Consider the following 23,282-nt stretch of genomic DNA (forward strand, 5'->3'; position numbering starts at 1 on the left):
ATTGTGTAAAGCATTCACTGAGGACAACTCCTCCAATGTCTTCCATTATCTAGCACAGCTTTAGAAATGCACTTTCTCTCACTGAGCATGTCCTCACCCAGGCTCAAGTACAAAGAAGCAAAGACAAACTGGTAAAATTGTTATTCTGGCTGCAGATATTCATATGCTGAGTTGGTGCCACCTCAGTTAAAATTTTCTGATGGGATCAGGAGATGTGAAATGGACTCAGGATAACTGCACAAAGTCCTGAGGAGAGTATCAAAATATTAAAAATTAAACCCAAATACTGAAAAGAAACCAACTAGAAGTACTACTACCCACAGTTCTCTGTTCAGACATTCTGAAATAATTTCCAGTAACAGACCTATCTTACCATTACACCTGTAACACTGTCAGTATTATCACACAACTCATTTTGAAGCAGGAAGCCTGAAAAATACTTCAAAAATACTCTTAATTTAAAACAAGACTGTAACAGAGAGAGGAACTGTAGTTCAAATAAAGTTTTTCTTTTCTGAAATTAAACTCTCTTGCTCCAGCTTCTCTAGCTGTCTCTGCAAAAAACCAAAACCCATATGCATATGGATACTCTCTAGCAAGTTTCTCGGAGTCATACACTGTAAGTGGTTTAGGAAAATCTTCCACTCAAGAGAGAAAACAGATTTTGGAAGGCAGGGAAACTTGTACTCAAGATAATGAACTAACTTGTTTCCAAATTCCAAAACAAAGTATTTCATTTCCTTCCTACAAAATCAATTTAGTTCCTTATGGAGTATCCATTGCAGGAAAGGATGCTGTTCGTGTAATACATCTTTTTAGTGGAGGTGATTACTTTGGATACAAAACATCCCATAGTAACACTGTTCCCAACACTGCATAATACAGAGCTAATCTGTCATCCAGGAAGAATGGCAGGTTTGCTAAACTTACCTCATCATCCCCTCTGAAACAGCAAAAATCACTGTTAAAACTGATCATTTATTAGATCAAAGGTACCATCAACAATATCAATTCTGCCTGGTAGTGTTAACAGTAAAATGTTTTACAAGTTCTACCACTGGGCATCCATTTAACTTCTAGCACCAGCTATGCTGTAAAACTGTGCACATAATTTATCTTGCACCCTGTGCGGGTGGGAAGCATTATCCAGGCAAAACTTCTCACAGTCTGACAAAATGCTGTGATTTGCACTGTTCAGATGATTGAACAGACTTTAGGCAATCATCGACAGTAGTTTTTATCTTCAAACATGCTAAAGTGTAACACTACATGAGAGCAACCTATTGCTTTAAGACCAGATTAGATAGAATACAAGTAAATGAACTACTACATTTGAAACTTGTCCACATCTTATCCATTAGGTTTAAGTATTATTAAAGTTCAAATTTATATTTCACATTATTAGCAATTTCTCCACAAAACACTCCTAATGCTTCTATGGTGTCTATGGTAATGTTTTTGCTTACATATAGCTTAAATAGGCATTCATTCCAATTAGGTGAAGTAAACAGAATAGAGCCATTCATAATTCTTCAAGTTATTGTCATCTTTTCTCTTACATAGCAATCAACAGCCTTCCAGTTTAAGTTTCCAGTTTCCAGTTTAAGTCCGTCACATGCAGCTGACGGCAGAAAGGTGTGCCAACAAATTCTCTTTTCCGCATCGTGGCAAAAGCAATTTAATTACTCCCAATAATATGCACAATATAACAAAAAAGTATTCAGCAATAACTCCAACAATGTAAATTTGATAACTTACCATGTTTCTTCTCAGTGTAAATGTATTGCTACTACTGTGCAAGGCTTCCTGAAGCTTAATCTAATATTTTTCTATACTATAAAAAACATTTTATTATAATGACACATGCTGTACTGCCTTCCAAAAGACTCAGCTCAGATAGAAAATGCGCACAATAAAATAGAATTGTATGAAATTGTGCTGGTTTTGCAATATTGTATTGTATTTAATATCAAAACTAACAGGGATGCTGTTTAAAAACTTGCAGCACATAAGTTTTTAAAACATTCTGATTTTATGTGCCTGTTTGTTACTTAATTTCTTAAGATGCATTTGCCTAGTTTGCAGTATTTGTTTTTTCACTGAGAAAGTAGCTAATGAAGGTGTTTTCTGATGTTTTTTTACATAAAAGCCACTATAGTGAAAAACATGAGCCCTGGAACACCTTACCAGCTCCTACTACTCTGCCTATGTTCAGCATGTCATGTCCTTGCCACGCAGCATCACCTACCACAGGTAGACAACACATTGTTAATAATGTCACAAATAACTTCAAAAGTTTTCTATGCAGCTGCTGAAAGAATTCAGAGACAACTTCAAGACACAGAGTTAAATGCTGCAGCTGTTTTTCTTATTTTGCTCTTCAAAGCCCTAAACTAGAAAACCCCTTGAGCGAAAAGTCAGAGAAAGGCTACCATCCCTTCTAGGGTTAAAAGATGCTTTTGTAAGATTTTTAGGTCAGATTAACCTTTTGCTCACAAAAGGGCTGGTTATTGGTTTTATTTTTTACTGTCTTTAACACAGGTAAAAAATCAATATGAAGCGAGACAAAGGGCTCTGGAGGCCCTGGCTGCACCAGCTTTTGGTTTGGCTCATACACAATCCTACAACATGCTGAGGCTGGGAAGGATTAGCCTGCTTGTGTTGAGTAAACCGATGATACTCAATAAACAGTTTCTGTTGTAAACCCCTTAGGACGTGCAAAGCCACACTAGTTGGCATTAGACCAGATAAGCTGCCGAACCAGCTGTAATCTCATTTAGACCTGAGCTGATCCTCCTGTCCTTTCATTCCACAGGATCAAAGCAAACCACTGAGGAGGCAGCTGTATTATAGCAGCAGTGCTTGCTGGATGCTGCAAACATTTCATAAATTCCTCTCCTTGAAGCAAGCCTGCACATAATCTACCCAAAGCCAGTTCAATCAATGGATTTCTGAATTCATTAGTCTTATTATTACAGGATAACTGTTTTCTCCACATAGTGTTGTAGCTGTTGCAAGCCAACTTTGCAAAACAGCTCTTATTGCTGACCATTTCTTTCTGGTAATGTGCCTTTGCATTTTTGCAGTGCCACATGAAAATGATTTAAATCGCTTCAATGCAGTATTTTTTTAAAGACTAGAAATAAAACCAATTCACGAATATTCAAGTAGGGAGCCTTGCAATATAGTACACCCTTCCAAGCATAATTACTGGCTACCTGTTTGAATGTTTCCATGCATCAGTAATAATGACCAATGTTTTCTGAGCTCAAATGATAACAGCAAAAGTAGAGATTATATCATTGCAGCAGCATAAATACAGACAAAAAAATACAGATGCGAAAGCAGTAATTCCAAGAAAGAGATTTCTATTTGTCTTTTACTCTTCTGTGTTCTCTGGAATTAAAAAGAAGAAATATTTTCATTGTTGAAGAAATGAATAGCACAACTTAGGAAAACTGGAAAACCACATAAGCAACAAGTCTTTTTTAAAGCAAAAATGAAAACCAAGGCACTGGATCAAATAAGACTAGAAGGTGCTACATTTGGTTTCTGTATTGCATTTGGAGTTTTCACTCCAGTTGCAATTATAGATAAAAAATATTATAGTATAATCTTAGAGCTTTAGAAGAACAGAATGTGTAATTCAGAAAATGCATCAGCTGATCCATTTCCCACCAGCGAACTCTGCAATATAGCACATATTCACAGAAAAAGTAAAATTAGATTTTTTTACTTACAATGGAATAAGGAAAATATTATTTAAAATATTTTTCAGTCCTTTTAATTGCTAATATATTAATCATTAATGTAAAGACTTAAGTTTTCTGAAACAGCTGCATTAAAAAAAAAAGAAAATGGATGTAATAATAATTATGCACCACAGCACCCATTTTTTAGGTCATATTCAAGTAATATTACTGATTCTTGGATCGCTCTGTGAGTAATGAGTAGCAGTCAGAGAAAAAAAGTTTGGTCTGAAAAATAAGGACGGTCAGGTATCCCTTACAGTTAAGGTAAAAATATCAGTGTTTGTGACTTATTGCTATTTGCAGCCAGTATAAATATGCAGCACATTCATGCACAAACTGAAAAGTCAGGAAGATCCCTCACAGAGAACTGCTCCGGGTTTACAGAGCACAAGAGAAAGATCTGTATCATCTTTGCAGACACACCCTACCCTACACTGCACAGATCTATTGAACATCTGTATCTGGCTGTTCGTGTTTTTATACGAGTATGAAAAAAAGTTCTTGTAATAAAAAGATTCAATGAAGTGGAATAAAATCAAAGTTTAACACATACAAATGATTTTTAACAGATTACAGAGATGTTTAGTAGGAAACTTTTTCAAGCACTACAGCACAGATGTGCTAGAGCATGTCATAGGCAGCTGGCAAAAATGAACAAAAGGTATTTGCACCTATCATCTACAGATGTGTAAAAAACTCACCACACATCTCTTCCCCAATCACTTAGAAACCATCTGATGTGCTAGTTAATGATTCCCCTCTCTCCACTTCATTCTTCAGACATAAAGGGGTCCCATTTAACATAATCACTTAATAACAGCAAAGTGATGGGTATCAGAACTCTAATTCTTCTAATATTTGCAAAATCCAGCTCTTTGTAATAATAATAACACCATGATAGCAAACTGTAAAACTGTGTAATTATACTTTAATTGTATTGTGAGGCATGCATTAATCACAAAGTTTAAGTACCAAGGATGGAATTATAATAATTCTGTAAAACAAATTTAAGCTAGCTAAGTAGGTCAGAACCACTAGCATGCAACAGGAGACCTCTGGGAATTTATCAGTTAATGGCTATTTATGTGCAAATGAGTGCCCTCCAACCCTCCCAAATCCTGTGTAGCTGAAGGGTATTTCTGTTAACCAGGAGCATGCTTAACTGCTGAGGCATAAATTAAACCATTTATTGGAATGATTTTAATTCTTCTCTCCCCCCACCCACTCTTACTACTCCCCTCCACCCTCACTAGTAGCACAACTTACAGTATCAATTTACATGGAGATAGCATTGCTGAAGAGTTTCAGAAATTACTCTGTTTCAAGAAAGAGCAGGAAAAAGAGAATGGGGAAAAAAGAGCAAGAGACAAACTTAGTAAGAGACAGTAGCAATGCTACACTTAATCTTCAAATCTTGGCAGGTTGAGCTGTTACAAATTCCAGGGGTTCAGTATCACAGCAGTGCAGTGGAAGCACTTTCATAATGGACTTTAATGAAATGAAATTCTGTTTTACATCCTCACAGAATTATAGAACCTTTCAGGTTGGAAAGACATTTAAGATCATGAAGTCCAAACATTAACCCAGCACTGCCAAGTCCACCAGTAAACCAATTCCGCAAGTGCCACATCTCCTTTTTCTAAATACCTCCTGGGCAGCACGTTCCAGTGCTTGACAACCCTTTCTATGAAGAACTTTTTCCTAATACCCAATCAAAACTTTCCCTGGTGCAACTTGATGCCATTTTCTTATCTCACATTCTAGATTTGGACAAGACAATGAAGCTCAAGGGGGACTGCATCCACTGTATTTTCTGTCGTAAGATTCAGACTGTACACATATCAAAGGTTTTCTTTCAGGAAAGAAAACAATAAAAATTTCTTGGCTATAAGAAAAGAACACCTTCAATTTTTGAGTTTGACTTGGAAAAAGATAGTAATTTTTCATGTCTTGGGAAAATAGATACCTTTACAAACTACTTGGAATCAAGATGTATTGAATTTTCACTGTGATGTAAAATGGGGATGATTTACAGACAATATAAATGATTTCTCAACACTTATAATCATAGCAGTAATTCAGTACAGCAAGGCAAGATAATGTAAGCATAACTTCAAGGTTCACTTCTAGGCTTATAATTTCATATGCTTGGGGTTTCTTTCTTTTCCTAAGTGCATGCACACATATTCTTGCAAAGCCTAGGGTCTCAGGACAATAAAACAGCAAAAATCTGATTATCCCAGCATCAATTAACCACAGCTCCCTGTTACCCTAAACAAGGTCACAACTCCCCAGTGCCTAATAATTATATTGTAAAATCCCTTGATTGTCTGAATATATTCTCTCTCCCTATGATGTTTGGATGATCATAGTTGTGTTACAGTTAATTATTATTTAAGAGATGATTGCAGTACATTACTCTTTCTGATGTCATCTTTGCCTCCAATACAAAAGTCCACATAAATGTAACACACTGGACAAATACACACAGTTTTTCCTCACCAATTCAAGCTGTTGTACAATATCCCTTCAATATAAATAGGTGTGGTGTGAATCAGAGGAATTCCCTGGGAGTAAATCTTTAGCAGCTCTAAAATATTTTTAATTGGCAGACATGTGGAACACTTACTGAAGTATTTCCAAAGGCACATCTCCAATAGCTAAACAATATATTCATGTCCAGAAAAACAAAAGAATAACAATGAAAATATTGTTTTATTCTTATGGTTGACTTTTTGTAAGGAAAACAAGACTGCAAAAAGCAGTAGAAGGAAACCGCATTGTCCTGGCAAGCACATCTGTACTTGCCTGTTCTTCCCTTCTCCTGCCCCTCGGTGAAGGTTGACACATCCCTGGCAGCAGGATGCTCCTGCTGTGTGCATAATGGCTGCTGTGGCAGCCTGTGCAGCCCCTGCATTACCACAGAGAGAGCCAGGAGCTTTCTGTCTCTTAACACAGATTTGCAAGCATGCACATTAAACCAGACACTTCATACAACTCTTTGATAACAGCCAGAAATTAATGAATGAACAGAACTATCTGACCAAAAATAAGTTCATGCCTGTGTTTTCAGTAGAATTAGCACATGTGCATTATCAGAGCCTGTGACAAGCCCATGGTTACCTCCCCCTTCCCTACAGTGAGGGGCTGCAGCCTGGATTATGTCTGTACCTTACAGTCATTGGCAGGGGCTCAGCAGTGCCCTTAGGCTTTAATTAACCCCAATTAGAGATAAACAGGGCCTTCTGGTTGTGAAAGAGGGAATAGACAGCACCTTCAGCTTATCAGACAACTATGTAAACCACAAACTGCTTTTACCTTTCTCTACTTGTTCCTCCCAAAAAAAGAAATGTTAGAAGAGGTCCCCCACAAGATCCTGAGATGATGCACAATGAACATGCTGCAGAGCATGCCTTCCTCTTTCCAGTTCGTTTTTAGGGAGGATGTATAGGTGGCCTACTATGTTGGGCTCATTTCCCATTAAACACATTTTCACTGTCCCTGCTTTAGTGCCACTGTAAAGAAAGCTGGAGCATTTAGTCACTAGCAATTAGTGACACTTGGACTTGCTCCAAGCCAAATAGAACATGGCAATGCACATCTACATGCCCTGTATCAATGCCTAAAAAAGCATTTGCAAAGTGATTTTCTAGACAGATTTCAAGACTCAAACACAAAACTACCAAAAATCCACTACATTTTTCAGCAGGGCCACTGTCCAATGCATACAGTAGAAGCCATCTTTACACTCCCACCCCAGAAATTCCAAGAACAAGTAGGCTACAGTAGCACTAAACAGGTTCAATTTTTCTCCTCCAACAGAACAGGGAAATTTTAAAAAGATCCAAAAAAAGAAAATAAGTAAGTTTGGTTCCACAAATCTCTCTTGAAGCCTGCAAGAGTGCTACATTTGCAGCCTACTCTAAATAACCACTTTGAACTTCTGTCCAAAATTAACCAATTCTGTCTTCAGTAGCATGAAGAACAGCAGAAAACCTGCAACATTCTTTTCCATACTGGGAGTTCAAGCATGTCTCCCCTCAACTCTTCCTAGCTGAAATCACTTCCAAACTTATACAAACTGCCTACTCATTCAGTTCTGTGACTCTCTGCAATTTTCAATTTATTCATAAATATTTTGTAAAAATGACATATCCAGAACTGCGTAGAGAACAATGCAGCTAAAGACAGAATAAGCAGCTCTTCTCACCTGTAGGAGTTTTATTAACACGCTTCACAACAATGGTTTTTTTTTTTGTTTTTTCCTAAAGCAGAGTCACACAGGCTGTGTGCATAAAAAAGTCACTGTTAAAAGTTAGTTAGCCAATAGCTATCAGTCAAATTTCAAATTTTCTTGCAGATACCATGGTCTTAGAAACTCACATAAATAAATATCCTGTAAACAGAGCTGAAAGCAGAAGTACCAGGTACACTTCACACTCCTTGCAAGATACAAGGGAATCAATCCACCTCACAAACAATTCCAATTCACAAACAATTCCAGCTTTTCCCCCTGCACTAGGTGGCAACTGTGCTAGTGCAGGGACAATAGTGGACCTTGCGGGACTCTGTGCTGAGCAGGCAGGCAGCAAAGTCTACAAGCAAGGGCAGAAATGGGGTTAAGAGCAATGGCAGCTACCTCACTTCAACCAACCCCAGATGTGGAGATGCCCTGTTTCTCTCACCTCCCCATACTTTGACAATATGGCTGCAAGTCAAGCATTCCATGTTCTATTTCTGTGTGTTCTTCCTAATTTCAGTACTTGGCCTTCACTATTTCCTCTTGTTGATGGTAATTTATTTCAAAATATCAAAGTAATTTTAAATTCTGGCTTTGTTTTCCATTTGAACACAGAGAAATACCCTCTAATTTCTGGCTACATGCAAACTCAAATCTTAATTTTTTGCATCTAGTACACCTACTTGTGCTAAACAGTTCTTCATTTTCAGTGAACTAAACAAATGCCATTAAATACTAATTATAATAGTACTAAGATTACACAAGTAACATTGAAGCCTTACACCACCGATAATTTTTGTGAAAATTTTCTCTCTCATCCCCATAGTCACACCATTTTACAGAAAAATTGTTTGTACTTTTAAGGCTGCTGTTTTCTTTTTTCTGCCTTTTTTTTTTTCTCTTAGGATACCTGGGAATGAGTACACTAGAAGTTGTTTATGTCCAAGAAGAAATTCAATCATAAGCAAAAGCATCCTATGGGATGAAGAATCAAACAGTATATACCCAGAAAAACACTAAAGAGTAAACAGAAAACACAATGTATTTAGATTCATCCCTTCTCTTCACTTGGTCATTGCCTTCAAGAAAACACACCAAACTGTTTTTGCTGATTAGGCAGTCACGGAAGTTGGTAGCCAGAGCTGATGCTGGTAGGTTACAGCTGTCAGTAACAGAATCTGAAACAAATTTGGGAAAAAATGAAACAAGTGCTATTTCTCATCACTGTAGCTATTACCCAGGTGCCAAAGTATGAGTGATGGTGGGAGGAGGGGAACCAAACCCAAAAGCTTGTTCTACTGAACCACTGAACTGAATCTTTCAGACTGGACCAAGCGCTTCAATCTATGTTGTCTTGTCCAGCACCCAGCAGGTGCTTTCCTTGCTTTTCATTTTCCTCCATTAAGACAAGTACGTTTATCTGTTTGGTTAGCATAAGGATTCTCCTTGGAGTTGGTTCAGATTTTTTCCTCCACTTTAAAGGTCAACTTTCTTTAAAACACATAGGCACAAATTAATTCTCCTCTCCAGAGATATCAACTCCCATCTCAGGGGCTAGCAATGGAGAGAAGAGCACAAAGGGAAATATTCTGGGTGAAGCAGAGCCAGATGTGTCTGGTTGAGTGCACATAATTGACTCGTCTAAACATTCTTGACACATCCAAGACAGGGGCTTGCCGTTGTCCCAAAATGTACTCTTGCTCTTTAATCAGTCTGGTTTCTGATTCTCTGCTGAGAGCCCAGGAACCCCGGGCACAGCTGGGCACAGCTGGGCAGGCAGGGCGGCCGCCCGCGGCTGCTCCATCCTCCCGCGCAGGCTGGCAGTAGGAGGCAGCATCGGCTCTGCCAGCAGCGGCTCTGCGCCGCAAAGTACTTGGGAGCGGGCTTCATTCTTCTGTCATTATATAAGCAAGATGACACTGTTCTCTAATCCAGCCAAAGCTGATAAGTACCATCAACCTGTCACTTCCTACATTTCAAATTCTAACATTGCAGCATCAAAGAGTTTTTACATTTCGATTTCTTTTGCTGGCAGCGGTCGGTAGCCTCTCATTCTCCCACGGTGTTCTAATGCAGCATTTGCACACCGGGGTTACTCCCAGCCTGAATAGCAGGTCATCCCCTACTCACTGAGCTCATCTGCGGCCCATGTGCTAGGCAATTTAGATCCAATCAGCCCTTATTTAGCTCAAGAGTAATGAGCAGCATAGTGACACAGACTTAAGCCTGACCCTCAGGACACTGCTCATCAAGCAGTAAAACTGTGACAAAATCATTCATCTTCCACCCGCTGGCAAGAAATAATACTCGCACTCACTGTATTACTTTTTCAAGACATAGGAAAAAAAAAAGGTCCTGAATTTTCATGATGTGAGACATTAATTTGCAGAAAGCTGAATTCCCTTAAACCCCCCTGTTGCTATGAGCTCACCAGGGGGAAATAGGCCTTAGGAGACTGAAATGGAATAAAGAAAATTGCTTCAGCTTTCTGTTCATTTTAAATAAGCCTTAAATCTGACATGAGATATCCTAAAGAGAGAAGAAATATAGATCTTGTAAGGTAACGAAGAAACAATCAAAATTAAGAGATTAGAAGGCTACTTGCATATAATGATTTTATTGGCAAAAATATTTCTTTTGTTTAACATCCACAACAAAAAAAAACCCACTCCGTATGAAAAGCCATTTTCACACCTCATGTGAAGAATAAAAGGAAAACCGAGATGAAAGTTAATTTAGGGAAAATAGTTTCAGAAGTGAGACACTTCCATCAGAAAACAAATCTGTGCTTTATGTCCTTCAGGGAGCACATATTTCTCTAAACAACTGCAGGGTCCCAAGCAGCAGGTTCTCAGTACACCTGGATATGGTTTTACTCTTTTTTTATGGATTTACACTTTCACAACAGAAGTCTTGTACTGTTGTCAGGGAGGCGACAGAAAGCTTATGTGGATTAATTTTTGGAAGATAAAATGGATACAATGGAACAAAAAAGTGTTTCCATCTGTAGCACAGGGGATTGAACTGTGTATCTTTATGATTCATGTCTGGGTACTAGACTTGTGTGCATTTCTTTAGCTTTGGGTGTGCACCAAGACTGACTTTTTTGGGTATCCACAATTAGAAGGTTTTTTGATAGCTTTTAATGTTTCAATTCATTCCAAAGTGATTCTAGAATAGAACAGTAGAATGGAATATTCTATTATAATACAATACTCTAATATAATACAAGGGATGTAAAATGACCATCTAGTCCAGTTGCCTAAGTAATTCAGAGCTGATCAAGAGCTAAAGCAAATTATTAAGGGCATTGTCCAGTTGCCTCCTAAACACTGACACAGGCTTGGAGTAACAACCACTTATTTGGGTTTGTTCCAGAGCCTGACCATTCTCTCAGTAAAGAAATGCTTCCTAATATCCAGTCTAAGCCCTCCCCTGGTGCAGCTTTGAACCACTGCCACACATCCTGTTAGTGGAGCCCAGGAAGAACAGCTCAGCACCTCCCTCTCCACTTCCCCTTCTCGGGAATCTGTAGAGAGCAAGGGGGTCATGCCTCAGCCTCCTTTTCTCCAAACCAGACAAGCCCCAAAACCTCAGGCACTCCTCACAGGACATGCCTTCCAGCCTTGCTGCCCTCCTTCTAAGACAGATGCTCTCTATTACATCCTAAACATAAATGTGAAATTAATGTTAATCAATTGTTAAACTTCCACGTGTCTACCTACTGAGTCAAGAAAATGGGCACTGAGAAGGGGAGGTGAAAATTCTTGCAAACCTGAACCCGTGACATATACAGGAATTTTCTATATGCAAAGTATTTAGGGACACATTTCCAGTGCCTGCTGCTGTCCCATTTCATTTCTTTACACAGTAATACTCTTAGAGCAGAGGAGAAACAATCAAAACACACATTAGTTTTAGCTAGTCAGCTTTGAAGGTCAGAATACAAGGGACAAATTTGTAAAACATTATTTTAGTCTCCAATAAAAACCTGAAAAAAAAGACCTCAAATCCCTCAAAGTAAGAAGAAAAGAAAATTCAGTGTTAATTATCAGAGCCACACCTTAAGGCAACAACTGCAGCTAAGAACACACACTATTTGCTCAGAAGGTGGTAACAGATTATTTTTAAGGATTTAGACATAGGAAATCTCTCAAAATGCTGCTATTTTCTAAATCTGTGCTTGCTTCCCATGCATGAGAGCATTTAGAGACTAGATTTTCACTACACTCATTTAAACACCAGTTTTGTTAATGAAGTATCTGAACTCCAAAAAAAACCCAGTAAAAATACTTTAAAAGATGGCTCAAGTTAGCATAGCAAGGCATGCTTGCTCCCCAAGCATAGGATATTTGCTGCAAAGTGGAAAAGGAAGGATTTATTTCCTTTTTTTCACACAGGTGAACAAAGTTCACAGCAACTTTTAGGGGTCATTCATTAAGGGTGGGAGATCTTAGAGCTAAGCTAACATCTTCTGACTCTCAGTTCAGTGGCTTAGTCACAGAGTTGCCTTCTCTGCTTATCAGGACATCGCAGCTGGTAGCTCTAAATATCCTCACAGGATGGGATGGGTAAGTGAAGACTCATGATCTTCCAAACTCTTCTGAATACAGTTTTCAGAAGCTCAACATCAGAAAAAAGATTTTACAAAGACTAACACTATAGCCCCTGAGGGGGAAGAAAAGAAGGGGGTGGACCTTTCTATTCTCCTTCTGAGCTTATCTACTGACTTACACAGTAACAGAGAGGGGGAGAGATGCTTCTGTTGGTCTCGAAAAAGCTTCCCACAGGCTGTTTTGATGGCAAGTATAACTCAAAAAAAAATTACAAATGACTGTATATTTCCATAGCAAAGATATACTGGATAATCCATTCCTATTGTGGTTTCTCACAACCTCAAGGCTAAACACACTCAAACAGATAGAAACATTCAGTTCTCCTGTTACCCATGGCCCAATTATTAATGTAACTTTCTACTAGAGACAGTTTACTTGGGCAATATTGCTGTAAGAGCTTATAAAATTTATACATTGAAATATTAAAAACTTAGCAAAAAAGTATAAATGGGCACAAATACGGTTTTCAAAGTAAAATTACCACTTATTATGGTATTAGGTTAGTGATACTTCTCATTTCTCCTACAGGAATCAGAACCAAGTCTCCCTGAAACTAGGCAAAGATGTTTGGAGCACAGCAGGGTATCTGCTCACATTTTATAGTCTGTAGCTCTGTGCTAACACTCAACAAAACCCAAATGCCAGGATGGCAATAATAAGAGAAAGCTCATGTCAAAGCAATACTCCATTACAATACAAGACATTTTAGCATGTTTCAAACACTTCTTTTAAGTATAACATATTGCAGTGCCAGCACCTACAGCCAATTTCTCTGAGCCTTGAATCCATTTTTACAGCAAGTTCTGTCAAATCTATTTAATGCCTGTATTTTTATTAACCTAGGGCTTCTTTTTGTGCCATGAGGCACTCAGATGACAGATAGTGCTAGAGATTTGGAACAAATGAAAGAACACATGGGCAAACATCCCACATTTACCTTTCAGTAAAAAAAAGAAAATAACACCAAAACAAAACAATAAGGATTTTAAACCATTATCTAAAAACAGAAAAAAAAAAGGAAAAAACTTATGTCTGAACTAGAAGCAGAGTAAGTAAACATAGGAAGGAAGCACATCATGTTTTGTTTAGGGGAGTTTCTTGATTATTTACTGTTTATTTTACATGCTTTTTAAAAAGAGACTGTATTAAAACACAATCTTACACTTCATAGTAAGATTCACTACGAAGATCAAATACTTGCAAGTGCCGGCAAGTAGCATTTGATTCCAATTACCCACTCACCATGTATCAAAAACTGATAAAAATTAATTCTCCTGTCAAGACATAGTTTTATTTAAATATATGGATCATAAAATAATAAAAATGATAACAATCAATTTAAAAAATTAGTTTAAGAAACCTTATTTAAAATAGTCTAGCAATAGGTAAATACAACAATCAAAAGCTACCTGTACTTTTCTAGAAGACAAGCAAAATACAAAAAAAAGCTGGAAAGGGTTATTTTAAAACACTGCGGTGTAAAAATAGTGAAGGTGGGGGTCTCTTTTCAGATGTCTTTTAAGAAAAAAGAAAGAAAGAAAACAAGTACACTTTCAAATCCTTGTATGCCAAGTTTTAGCCCAGAGCAAGTTTTCACTGCTATGTTACAAACCCTTGAAAATAAAGGTTTATAATGGAAATGCTGACAGACCCCTAACCACAGCAGCATGAATAGCTATAATTAAAGAAGAGCTTTTGGCTACACCTCACTCTGACAATGAAAGACTAGAATTTTTACAGTATCCTCAAATAAAAACAATGGGAAACCTGGAATGAGATTCCAGCAGTCCAACAAGATATGTTAAAGGGGACTGCTAAAACTATTTGACATTTAAAGCTTTAAATATTGAGGCACTTAGTTAACACAACCAAGTCAGTATTTTCATAATGCTACTTAATCAGCAATAAAGAATGCTCCTGTGAGCCATCATCTGGGGTTAACAGAAAGTAACATATGAAGTTATTATTTCCTAACAGCCTAGAGGGAGCTGCTTGTCTCTTTAATCAGTGATCTCACTTCCTTCCTACCTGTAAATTGCCTGTCATACAGGTTTAAAATTATTAAGAGTGCATTGTACAGAAAAATTATATTTATGAAAGGCATACTATCTTATACAAGCCTGGATTTTAAAAACAAGCATTTAATCTTTTTCTGAGTTTGAAAACAGACCAGGCCTAACCAGTCTGGTCAATTCAGTAACATTTTAGTATCTGGTTAGCACAAAGTCATCCATATCTTCTGAACCAAAAAAATGGTTGTAGTGCTGTTTTATTTGCATGGCAAAAGAGGATTGACTGATTGACTTCAGTGAGTCTGTCGAAGCAGGAAAATCACTAACATTTTCCTGTTCCATACAACCTGAAGATCAAAGTGTTTCCTAAGTGTAAAGGAATTTAATTCCTCTGAAGATAGGATAAACAGGCTGGTAGCATTAACCAAATGTATAAATAAAGAAACTGAAGTAACTGTTAAAAGCAAGGTTCTAAAAATCTATCTCATACCAATTACTATTTGAGCATGTTGGTAATTCAAATATTTTAGCAGAACTACTTTTTGCAAAAAAAGGTACTAATACTGTCCTGTACCTTGTCTGTGATGACCTGAGAAGTCTAGATTGAACTTCCATGCCCTCTTCTCTGTGCTACAAGAGGGCCACATAAGCCCCAGTCCTGAAAAGCTTAAAAATAATGCCAAGTTATAAAAATAGGCAATTTTTTCACCACTCTGAAATTTCTCTCTATTTCATCTTTAAAAACAACACAACAAATGCTGTCTATTAGCTAATAGAGAAAATGTCAAAGTATTTTTGAAGTCTCCAATTTATTCCAGGAAATACATTCAGTTGAACTGAAATAATAAATAATAAATCAACCAAACTTAGTTTTGTGCTTCATCTTTTTTCAAAAGACTGCCTGAAAAACAGTTGTCTTTGGATCTATAAGCTATTGACAGCTGCAGTCAAACTACTAGACAATAACAAAGAACCTACTTAAAGAGAGATCTTGCATATGGGCCTCAGAATTCCTATTATGTACTCTTCCACAGCTCTTTACACATATTTCAGTCTTGCACATTTGAAGTAATGGCAGATCAATAGCTACCTCTTAATATCTTATGAAAAAAAAAAAGCAGTTTGGGCTTCAAACTGGAGGACTGCTTCTCAAAGGCATCAGTAGACAAAAAAATATGCTTATTGAAGGGCACTGTGGATGTTGAAAAATGAACTAGAATATCAAAGCAAAATTGCTTGAAAGTGGTAAAATATGATTTCCTTCTTTCCTATCAAACCCAGACAAGTATTTAAATCTCCATAACTGTAGAATTTGAATGCAACCTTGGTAAAAGAGAAAAAAATAGAATGAAATGTCTGAAAAACAGAACACATTCAATGAAGAAACAAAAACAAAAAACCAACACCCTCCAATTAATGCAATTAACAGAACAATAATTTTCAAGTTTCCTTTACCAAAGAAAATATATTTTCTGAAATAGAAGCAACTGGATGACTTTCTAAAGAGACACTAATTCATAACAAAACATCAGATGTCAAACCTAATCTCCTAAAATAATAAGGAAACATTTCAAAGATTCTGTATGCACTGAAGTATTGGTGAATTTTGGAATTTAGCGTATCATTCATAGCCCTTCAGAGATTTCTCTTTCCATTTACACAATTTTGTTAAAAAAAATAATAGGAACTACAGTTTAACCCTAAAAACAAAACGTTAGTCTAAATCCACAACTTAACTAAATAACTTACCGAAGTCTGGCTAGAACAACCTGAAGAAAATTCAGCACCATGCTCAGCTCAGCTCCTCGACATGCAGGCAGCAGCATAGTGAAGCCATCATTTAGCAACTTTTCTTCAGAAAGGCTCAAGTAGCAGCTGGTCTCAAACACTTCCTGGACCCCATCAATGTAGGTTGATAGCAGAGTCCAGAGATTTTGCCTCTGTGTATGGTCATTTTTGGTCACTAAAAACTCCTTTGCCTTCTCATGGAAAGCATTTGAGACTTTCTCGGCCAGGGCACTAATGTCCATATTCTTCTCAACATAAATTAAAAGGAAAGCAAAATGACCTCTCCAGATGAGAGCTCTCCGAGCCGTGGTGATGGAGGATGGAGTCAGGAAGTCCAAAAGATCCAACACCCGACTCACAATATCTTCTGTCTCCACAATAATTGCCAGCACGAGGAACAGGCTAAAGAAGTTCTGCAGCCCCACCTCTGTCAGCTCCTGCATTCTTTTCCGATGGAACTTGGAATAAATTCTACATTAGAAAAACAAACAAAAAAAGCCCAGGAAAGAGAGTTTCTTAAAGTATGCAATTTTCTATCTTCTAGAGTGACTAAAATTGTATTTTCATGCTTTTAATTTATGGTTACCTGCTTCCAGTAACCCTCAAATTTTAAATACTTTTTTCCTTATTACTCTTATGATTACTGGAACAAACATGCTCTTTCAGTTTTTGCTTTTGATTTAAGGCACACACTGTTTTCAATTCGAGGTACAGCCTAACCCTTCCCCCTTATCCAACCTCTAGTACCAAGCTGAGCACAATGTTACTACTCTACAATTTTACTACTACTACTCTCTCTGCAATGGATGTCCTCCATATGTGCCTTCAAATCAATCAAGTTTAGCCCATGAGGGCTCCTAGGAAAGGGAGCTGTCAAGTGGTATCCCTCTGCAGCAGCAAACCATTCCTGTACACCAACTTCTTTCCTGGAAACTTCTTCATTTCCACCTGGAAATCAGCTGCTGGTTTCTGCTATTATGTCATAGTGCTGCAGTTGCAGTGATCAAAGTCTCAGCTACCAAACCATCACTGCCGTAAAAGGAAGTTTTCTGTTGGAAAATTCCTTTTCTCCACAGTGCTTTGCCAAAGTCTGTATCAACTTGTACTGCTCACCTATGGTATGGACAGGTTTGAAAGAAAACAGAAACTGAGGCATTTGGAAGAGAAACTCTCTCCAGGTAGGAAGATGCTACAAAACTTTATCTGCATTGCTTACAGGACAACGCTCAAGTCATACACAGCCGATGGTGACAAGCAGCGCAACTTTGAAACTTTAAAGTGGTTGCCAAAAAGGAAAAAGCTTACACAAAGAGATCTTTTCTGGGACCTTTGCTTGGATGTGGACTTTTAAAAGAAAGTAACCATTCCTATAACAGAGGAGTAAGATGATAATGGCATAACTTTTTAATAATTGTGTTTAAAACTTTGGGTATATCTTTCACCTTTAATTTAAAATAAGTTCCACCTACAGTATTTAAACATCCATAAATGCTGTTTTGCTATTCTGTCACCTGGAAAATACTTGGAAGTGGTGTTGAGGTTATCAAATCTAGCCACCAAAAATTACAGCAAATCCAATTAATGCTGTTTAGGGGTAAATTACTACTGACAGGCATTTATGTTTTTCATGCATCAATTAATGCTTGGTTAGCTACTGAAAACAGAGTTCATCCCAAAATCATAGCTGCAGGCTGTTAAATTTTGCTACTTATGTAATTGATTTTTTCAAGGTAGAAATGAAGAAAACTGGTTCAGCAGACTGATGCACTGTGTGTTGTGTGTTTTTACTCCCCCTCTTAAATTAGGGAAAGAGCACAAAATTGTAAGTATAATTTTATTTCAGTAAGAACAGAGTAGGCTAAGTAAAATTTAAAAAAAAAGCAAGACAGTGATACAGAATTCAACAATATATTTGTTTCTACGTAGTTGCAGTGATTCATAAAGCCAAACTTCAGTGACTATAACAACTTCTGAAGTGAACATAGACATTAGGCATGCTGGTCTTTTCTGATAGCCAAGATAATCCTTCTTTTCTGAAAGAAGAACACCACAACTTTGTAAGGTGTGTATACATGTGGGCATTTTTTAATGTTCATTACTTGTGTACATGAAGATCTTACTAATGCTTAATAAAATTTTAATTAATTATATTAATACTTAACAAAATCTTTTAAAGAAACTCAAAAGCCTAAACTAGATCTATTTCTGTTTTCTCTATCTAATGAAAAAAAAATTTAACAAGTCTGTATTCATCATTACAATTGCTATCTCATTACTACAAGAAAAGTCTTACAGATTAGTACACATCCAAAACATCAAGGATTTCATTTAGAGCATATATATTTTATGGTTTTTTTATATCATGACTGACTGTACTTAATTAGTATGTTCCAAGATTAAGTGAAATATTAAAATCCTCACAAAAATATTATGAGAAATTTTGAAAACCACTGAAAAAAAAATTTAAATGAAAATGCAGGTCTAGCAAGTGTCAGTCTGCATGTTCTTGAACAACACATGGCTTACATGCAGCTCAAACACAATTTCTGTGCTTTAATTGCATTATCTGTCTGGCAACTGGGTTGTACCACTGCACTGGTTGCCAGTCTACCAAATTCCTGGCCAGTGGGACGAGGTAAATCATCCCACTCTATGGATGCCAAGGTGATTCTTGGACCCAGTTACAGCCTCAGCTGGCAACAAAAACTTCAGGGAACAACTGCTTCTTCAAATTATGAGTCACCCTGGATCCCTCACCCCCTTTATTTTGTCATGAGCAGAGTGCCCTCTACCTCGCATGTGGCTGGAAGGGCCCCTAACCCACTACTCTTGTTACAAAATGACACAAACTAAATAGCATCCATACCGTCCTTTAATTTGTTTCCAAGGATGCACACCATTGTTTTCTTCTTTCATAATCCGTGCCAAGATGCTGAGGAAAATGAAGTAACTGTTGCTGGAGTTGTACAGAGAAGGGACCTGCTGTTCACAGCAGCAGCGTTTCACCAACTCAAGCATTGACAAAGAAGTCTTACTAATATTTGCCAGATCCTTCAGACCAAGCCAAGGAACAGTAAAGCAGCTGTTCTGAAAGAATACATGAAAACAGAAAATATTATAAATAACAATAAATGCCCATATTACAAAGGCAGTAAGATGCACTCCTTCACATGAACAAAAAGATATATTCCTACCATGGCTAAAACCATAAAAATGCATTGTAACTGTGTGGAAAGTATTTTTACAAGATATTAAACTGTGTAGGCCTGATGAAAAATAGGACTTAAAATATATTATCACATTCTATAATTTCATAATGTAATGGACCATAACAAATTTAAACATGATTTCATTACACAAACATAGCAAATTTAAGGATACTGTCATTGATTAGGTAGTTTTACACAAGGATAGCAATCAAGCTTGGCTACAGGAAAATCTGAAATAATTGGCAAAAATCAAGGACTGTCTACATGCAATTCTACATTTCTATATATTCATCTACTTACCAGATTTTTGCTGTAATAATCCCAGAGTATGGTGACAACAGATAGGTTCAAATCCCAGAAACTACACAAAGTCAAACAGCACTGAAGGTGCATTCGTAAGTGTTCCTCCAACACACCAGCCTTGAATAGGAGGTAAGAAATTAATTGTAGGATACATAAAACCAGTACATCAGACTATTCAAAGTAATTTCCTAATATAAAATATATTTTTAACTATATACTGTTGAGTAAATGCATCTTCTAATACAAGCAACAAACTTGGAGATAAAAGCTGACAACTGCACCCTGCAAACCAGCCAGTGCTGGTTCATCCCAGAATCATAGAATCACAGAATCATTTAGGCTAGAAAAGACTTCTGAAAAGGTTCATAGGAAAGAAAATAGGAAATACCAAACAATTTGAACACAGTGAAGCATTCAGGTAGTAACTGTGGGATAATGAAAGTGGAATTATTCTCATCCAGCTTTTGGTAACAAAACAGAACTTTCATAGGAGGTAGGATATTAAAGAGCTTCATGGTCTGAAATAAAATCATGTGTTTAACCCAGCCTATTTTAAGCATCTACTTTAGGGTGATAATTCCTGTAAGGGCTTTATTGTCTCCACTGCCTGCAAAAGTGGTTTAATGAACCAACTTGTGTGCAATTGTCTTAAGAGTAGACTTTTACATGTGTGTCTGTCTAACACCCTCTACCCCATGGCTGGGGTGTGGAAAGTAGATGACCTTTAAGGTCCTTTCCAAACCAAACCATCACATGATTCTATGATTTAGTCACAGTGCTACTTCTTATGACTTACTATGTCTTTGGTTTTTTTCCTGTTTTCAATGCCACACAAATGAGTCTAACTCGTTAACTTGTCTCTACCTGGCTATACATTCATGCGGAAAACTTGACTTGCTACACTTTATCACAACACTGCAAACAAGTATACAATCACCTACAAGAACTTCTAACCACGTCTGCCATCTCTTCTCATGAACCATTACCGTAGGGCATATGGCTTCTAAAGTAGTACATTCCTAAAACAACTTGAAAATTGAAAAGACATTTTCAGTTGTCATAGAAAATTATATATTCAAGACATTACACGTAAGATACAAAACCCAATGAAATAGGAAAGTAACTTTCCAGTAAAGACTCATTAAAAATATCCAGAATAGTAATTCAAACATAATAAAAATGCCTACAAATGAAAGGAGATACTCAAGTATTTTTTAATATATGACATAACTATTAATTCAACAGAATTCCCAAAAACCCCAATCTTGCACAAAAAAAGGGACAGAACAGCTGCTCCTGTTTTTAATGAATAAAAGCAAGAGTCTTGATGTAAAACAAAAAATCCTACTGCCGAACATACCTATTTTTCTAGAGGGATCTACCCAGTTACAATGTTGTAAAAAAATGAAACAAAAATGAAACACAAAAACCAAAACACAAACCATTCAAAAATTCCCAGAAAGGGAATGCTTAGTCTTGAAGTTGTATTTTGAATCTAGGGTTATGTTTAGGATCTAATTCAACAAACAATGACTCCTTCAGTTAAATTAATTCAACAATAAACAGAGCATCTTCAGTTTGAACCATTATTTATCTGTCCAACTATAGTTTTAGAACAGTTTCCAAAACCATGATAGCACTGAAGGCTTTATCTCAAATTTAATATAAAAGAGTATCCAGACTTCAAATATCCCTGGGATTAATGGATTCTCTCATTGCTCTTTTGCTTAAAATGGTCTCTTGCACTGCTGGAAATACTATCAGAACTCTTGAGGTAGTCAGCTTTTAATTTATCACAGAAGGGAGGAACACCTGATACTATCAAAATGATAGTACTATCTAAACATAACATTTTTCTCTTATGACCTCCTACTGTAGTATCAAAATTGGTTTTCCTAGAAACCCAAGAAATATTTCTCTATCTCTCAAGGCAGAATTAAACAAAAAATACAGTGAAAGTATAACAAAACTGAGGCAGAAATGAAACAGCACAAAGCATTTATTCTCTAAAATGAGAAGTCTAATAAGACAGACTGCTATTAGCACTTGCAAACTAAAAAGCTTTTGATTTTCACAATAAAACTTCATAAACACAAATTCCTCTTATACTGACAACCCCTAAATCTAGTCAGTTTGATGTTGCCATTCTGTAGACAAATACAATTATGATAATATTACTACTACAATAATTTTCATTTTGCAGTACAAAAAGAATTGTAAACCAGCTTTTTTTTTCTTCTTTTGGACAAGAATTCCAAATTACAGAAAAGGTAGCAAACACCTCATACAACTAGTTTCCCCAAAAGTGCTCTTTTTTTGTGATAGACGTGGGAGTTTTTTCACATGAGCAATTTTCGTCAACTCTTATCTACCTGGAATTTTAAAAGAGAGCAATTTGTGGCTGAAGAACTCAGCTGTTGGTCAACTGTTTGAAGCTGAAAGGATATATCCAAGGCAGAAGCCCACTACACTTGCCCAGGTATCCACGACTGCTCCTATCTTATCTCAGGGTGCTTTTGGCTCCCATCACTACTGATCCCATAGGATGAAGAGCACCTTCACATCTTTTCCTTGTTCAACAGCAGGCTGACTGAATCTTAAAGGAGCTCCTGTTGGGAACAGGGCATTATTGGGGCACCCCGCAACCACCTTCACCTGGACACGCAACACAATCTTCTGCAGGTCCTCATCACATCCAAAATCCAGGGTATCCTGGATTAACATGCCTTAGGCTTTCTAGCGTCTGCATGTGGACCACTAAACACAACAGTATTATTGAAACTACCAAAATGCTGTAGATTTAATAATGGTTAGGCATTTTTGTATCCCAATACTTAGCTGTCCTAAGGATGTTAAAGCTAACTCCAGCTTCTGCTGGTTCATGATGCTCTATTACCCTCAGTGGCTACAACAACACCTACTGAATCATCTTCTCACAGCATAGAATCTGAAGCTCACATGAAGAGACATTAACAGTCATTGTTAGGAGATTATCAATTTACCTTACAAATGCATGTTCTGCACCTTTTTCAGATGCTTTTGAACACACAAAACTACACATACTTGATTTCTTCTTCATTCCTCCCTCCATTCAGTGTAAATTGCCATTCTTCTGAGCATACAGTCTACAAGCTATAGGGAAATTAGGGAGCAACAAGCACAAGATTATGAGGCTGATGGACATAGTACTAAATGTGGTTAGTTTTTAAGTTGCCATATAACTAAAAATGAAGTTTTTAACTACCAACTCCCACCCTCTCTAGCAAATGGGCAATTCAGCACTATTATTTCTTTTAATTTATTTTGCACAGCTATTGCTGTGCATCTTTAGTAGATAACAGGCTATATGCTGAAAAGGATGG

General features: G+C 37.0%; 1 protein-coding gene across 2 annotated transcripts in view; it reads right to left on the reverse strand.

Annotated features, from left to right (window-relative positions):
* Nucleotides 1-23,282, reverse strand: part of MMS22L (MMS22 like, DNA repair protein) — an 88,651-nt gene that overhangs the window by 39,268 nt on the left and 26,101 nt on the right. For both annotated transcript variants that reach the window (XM_030944989.1, XM_030944988.1), the window contains exons 12-14: nt 19,918-20,037; nt 19,275-19,495; nt 16,370-16,879 (exon numbers count right to left, since the gene is read on the reverse strand). In XM_030944989.1, coding sequence (XP_030800849.1) covers nt 16,370-16,879; nt 19,275-19,495; nt 19,918-20,037 — 851 coding nt within the window. The remainder of the gene's footprint in view (nt 1-16,369; nt 16,880-19,274; nt 19,496-19,917; nt 20,038-23,282) is intronic.

Source organism: Camarhynchus parvulus, chromosome 3, assembly GCF_901933205.1.
Source record: "Camarhynchus parvulus chromosome 3, STF_HiC, whole genome shotgun sequence".
In the NCBI taxonomy this organism is placed as follows: Eukaryota; Metazoa; Chordata; class Aves; order Passeriformes; family Thraupidae; genus Camarhynchus; species Camarhynchus parvulus.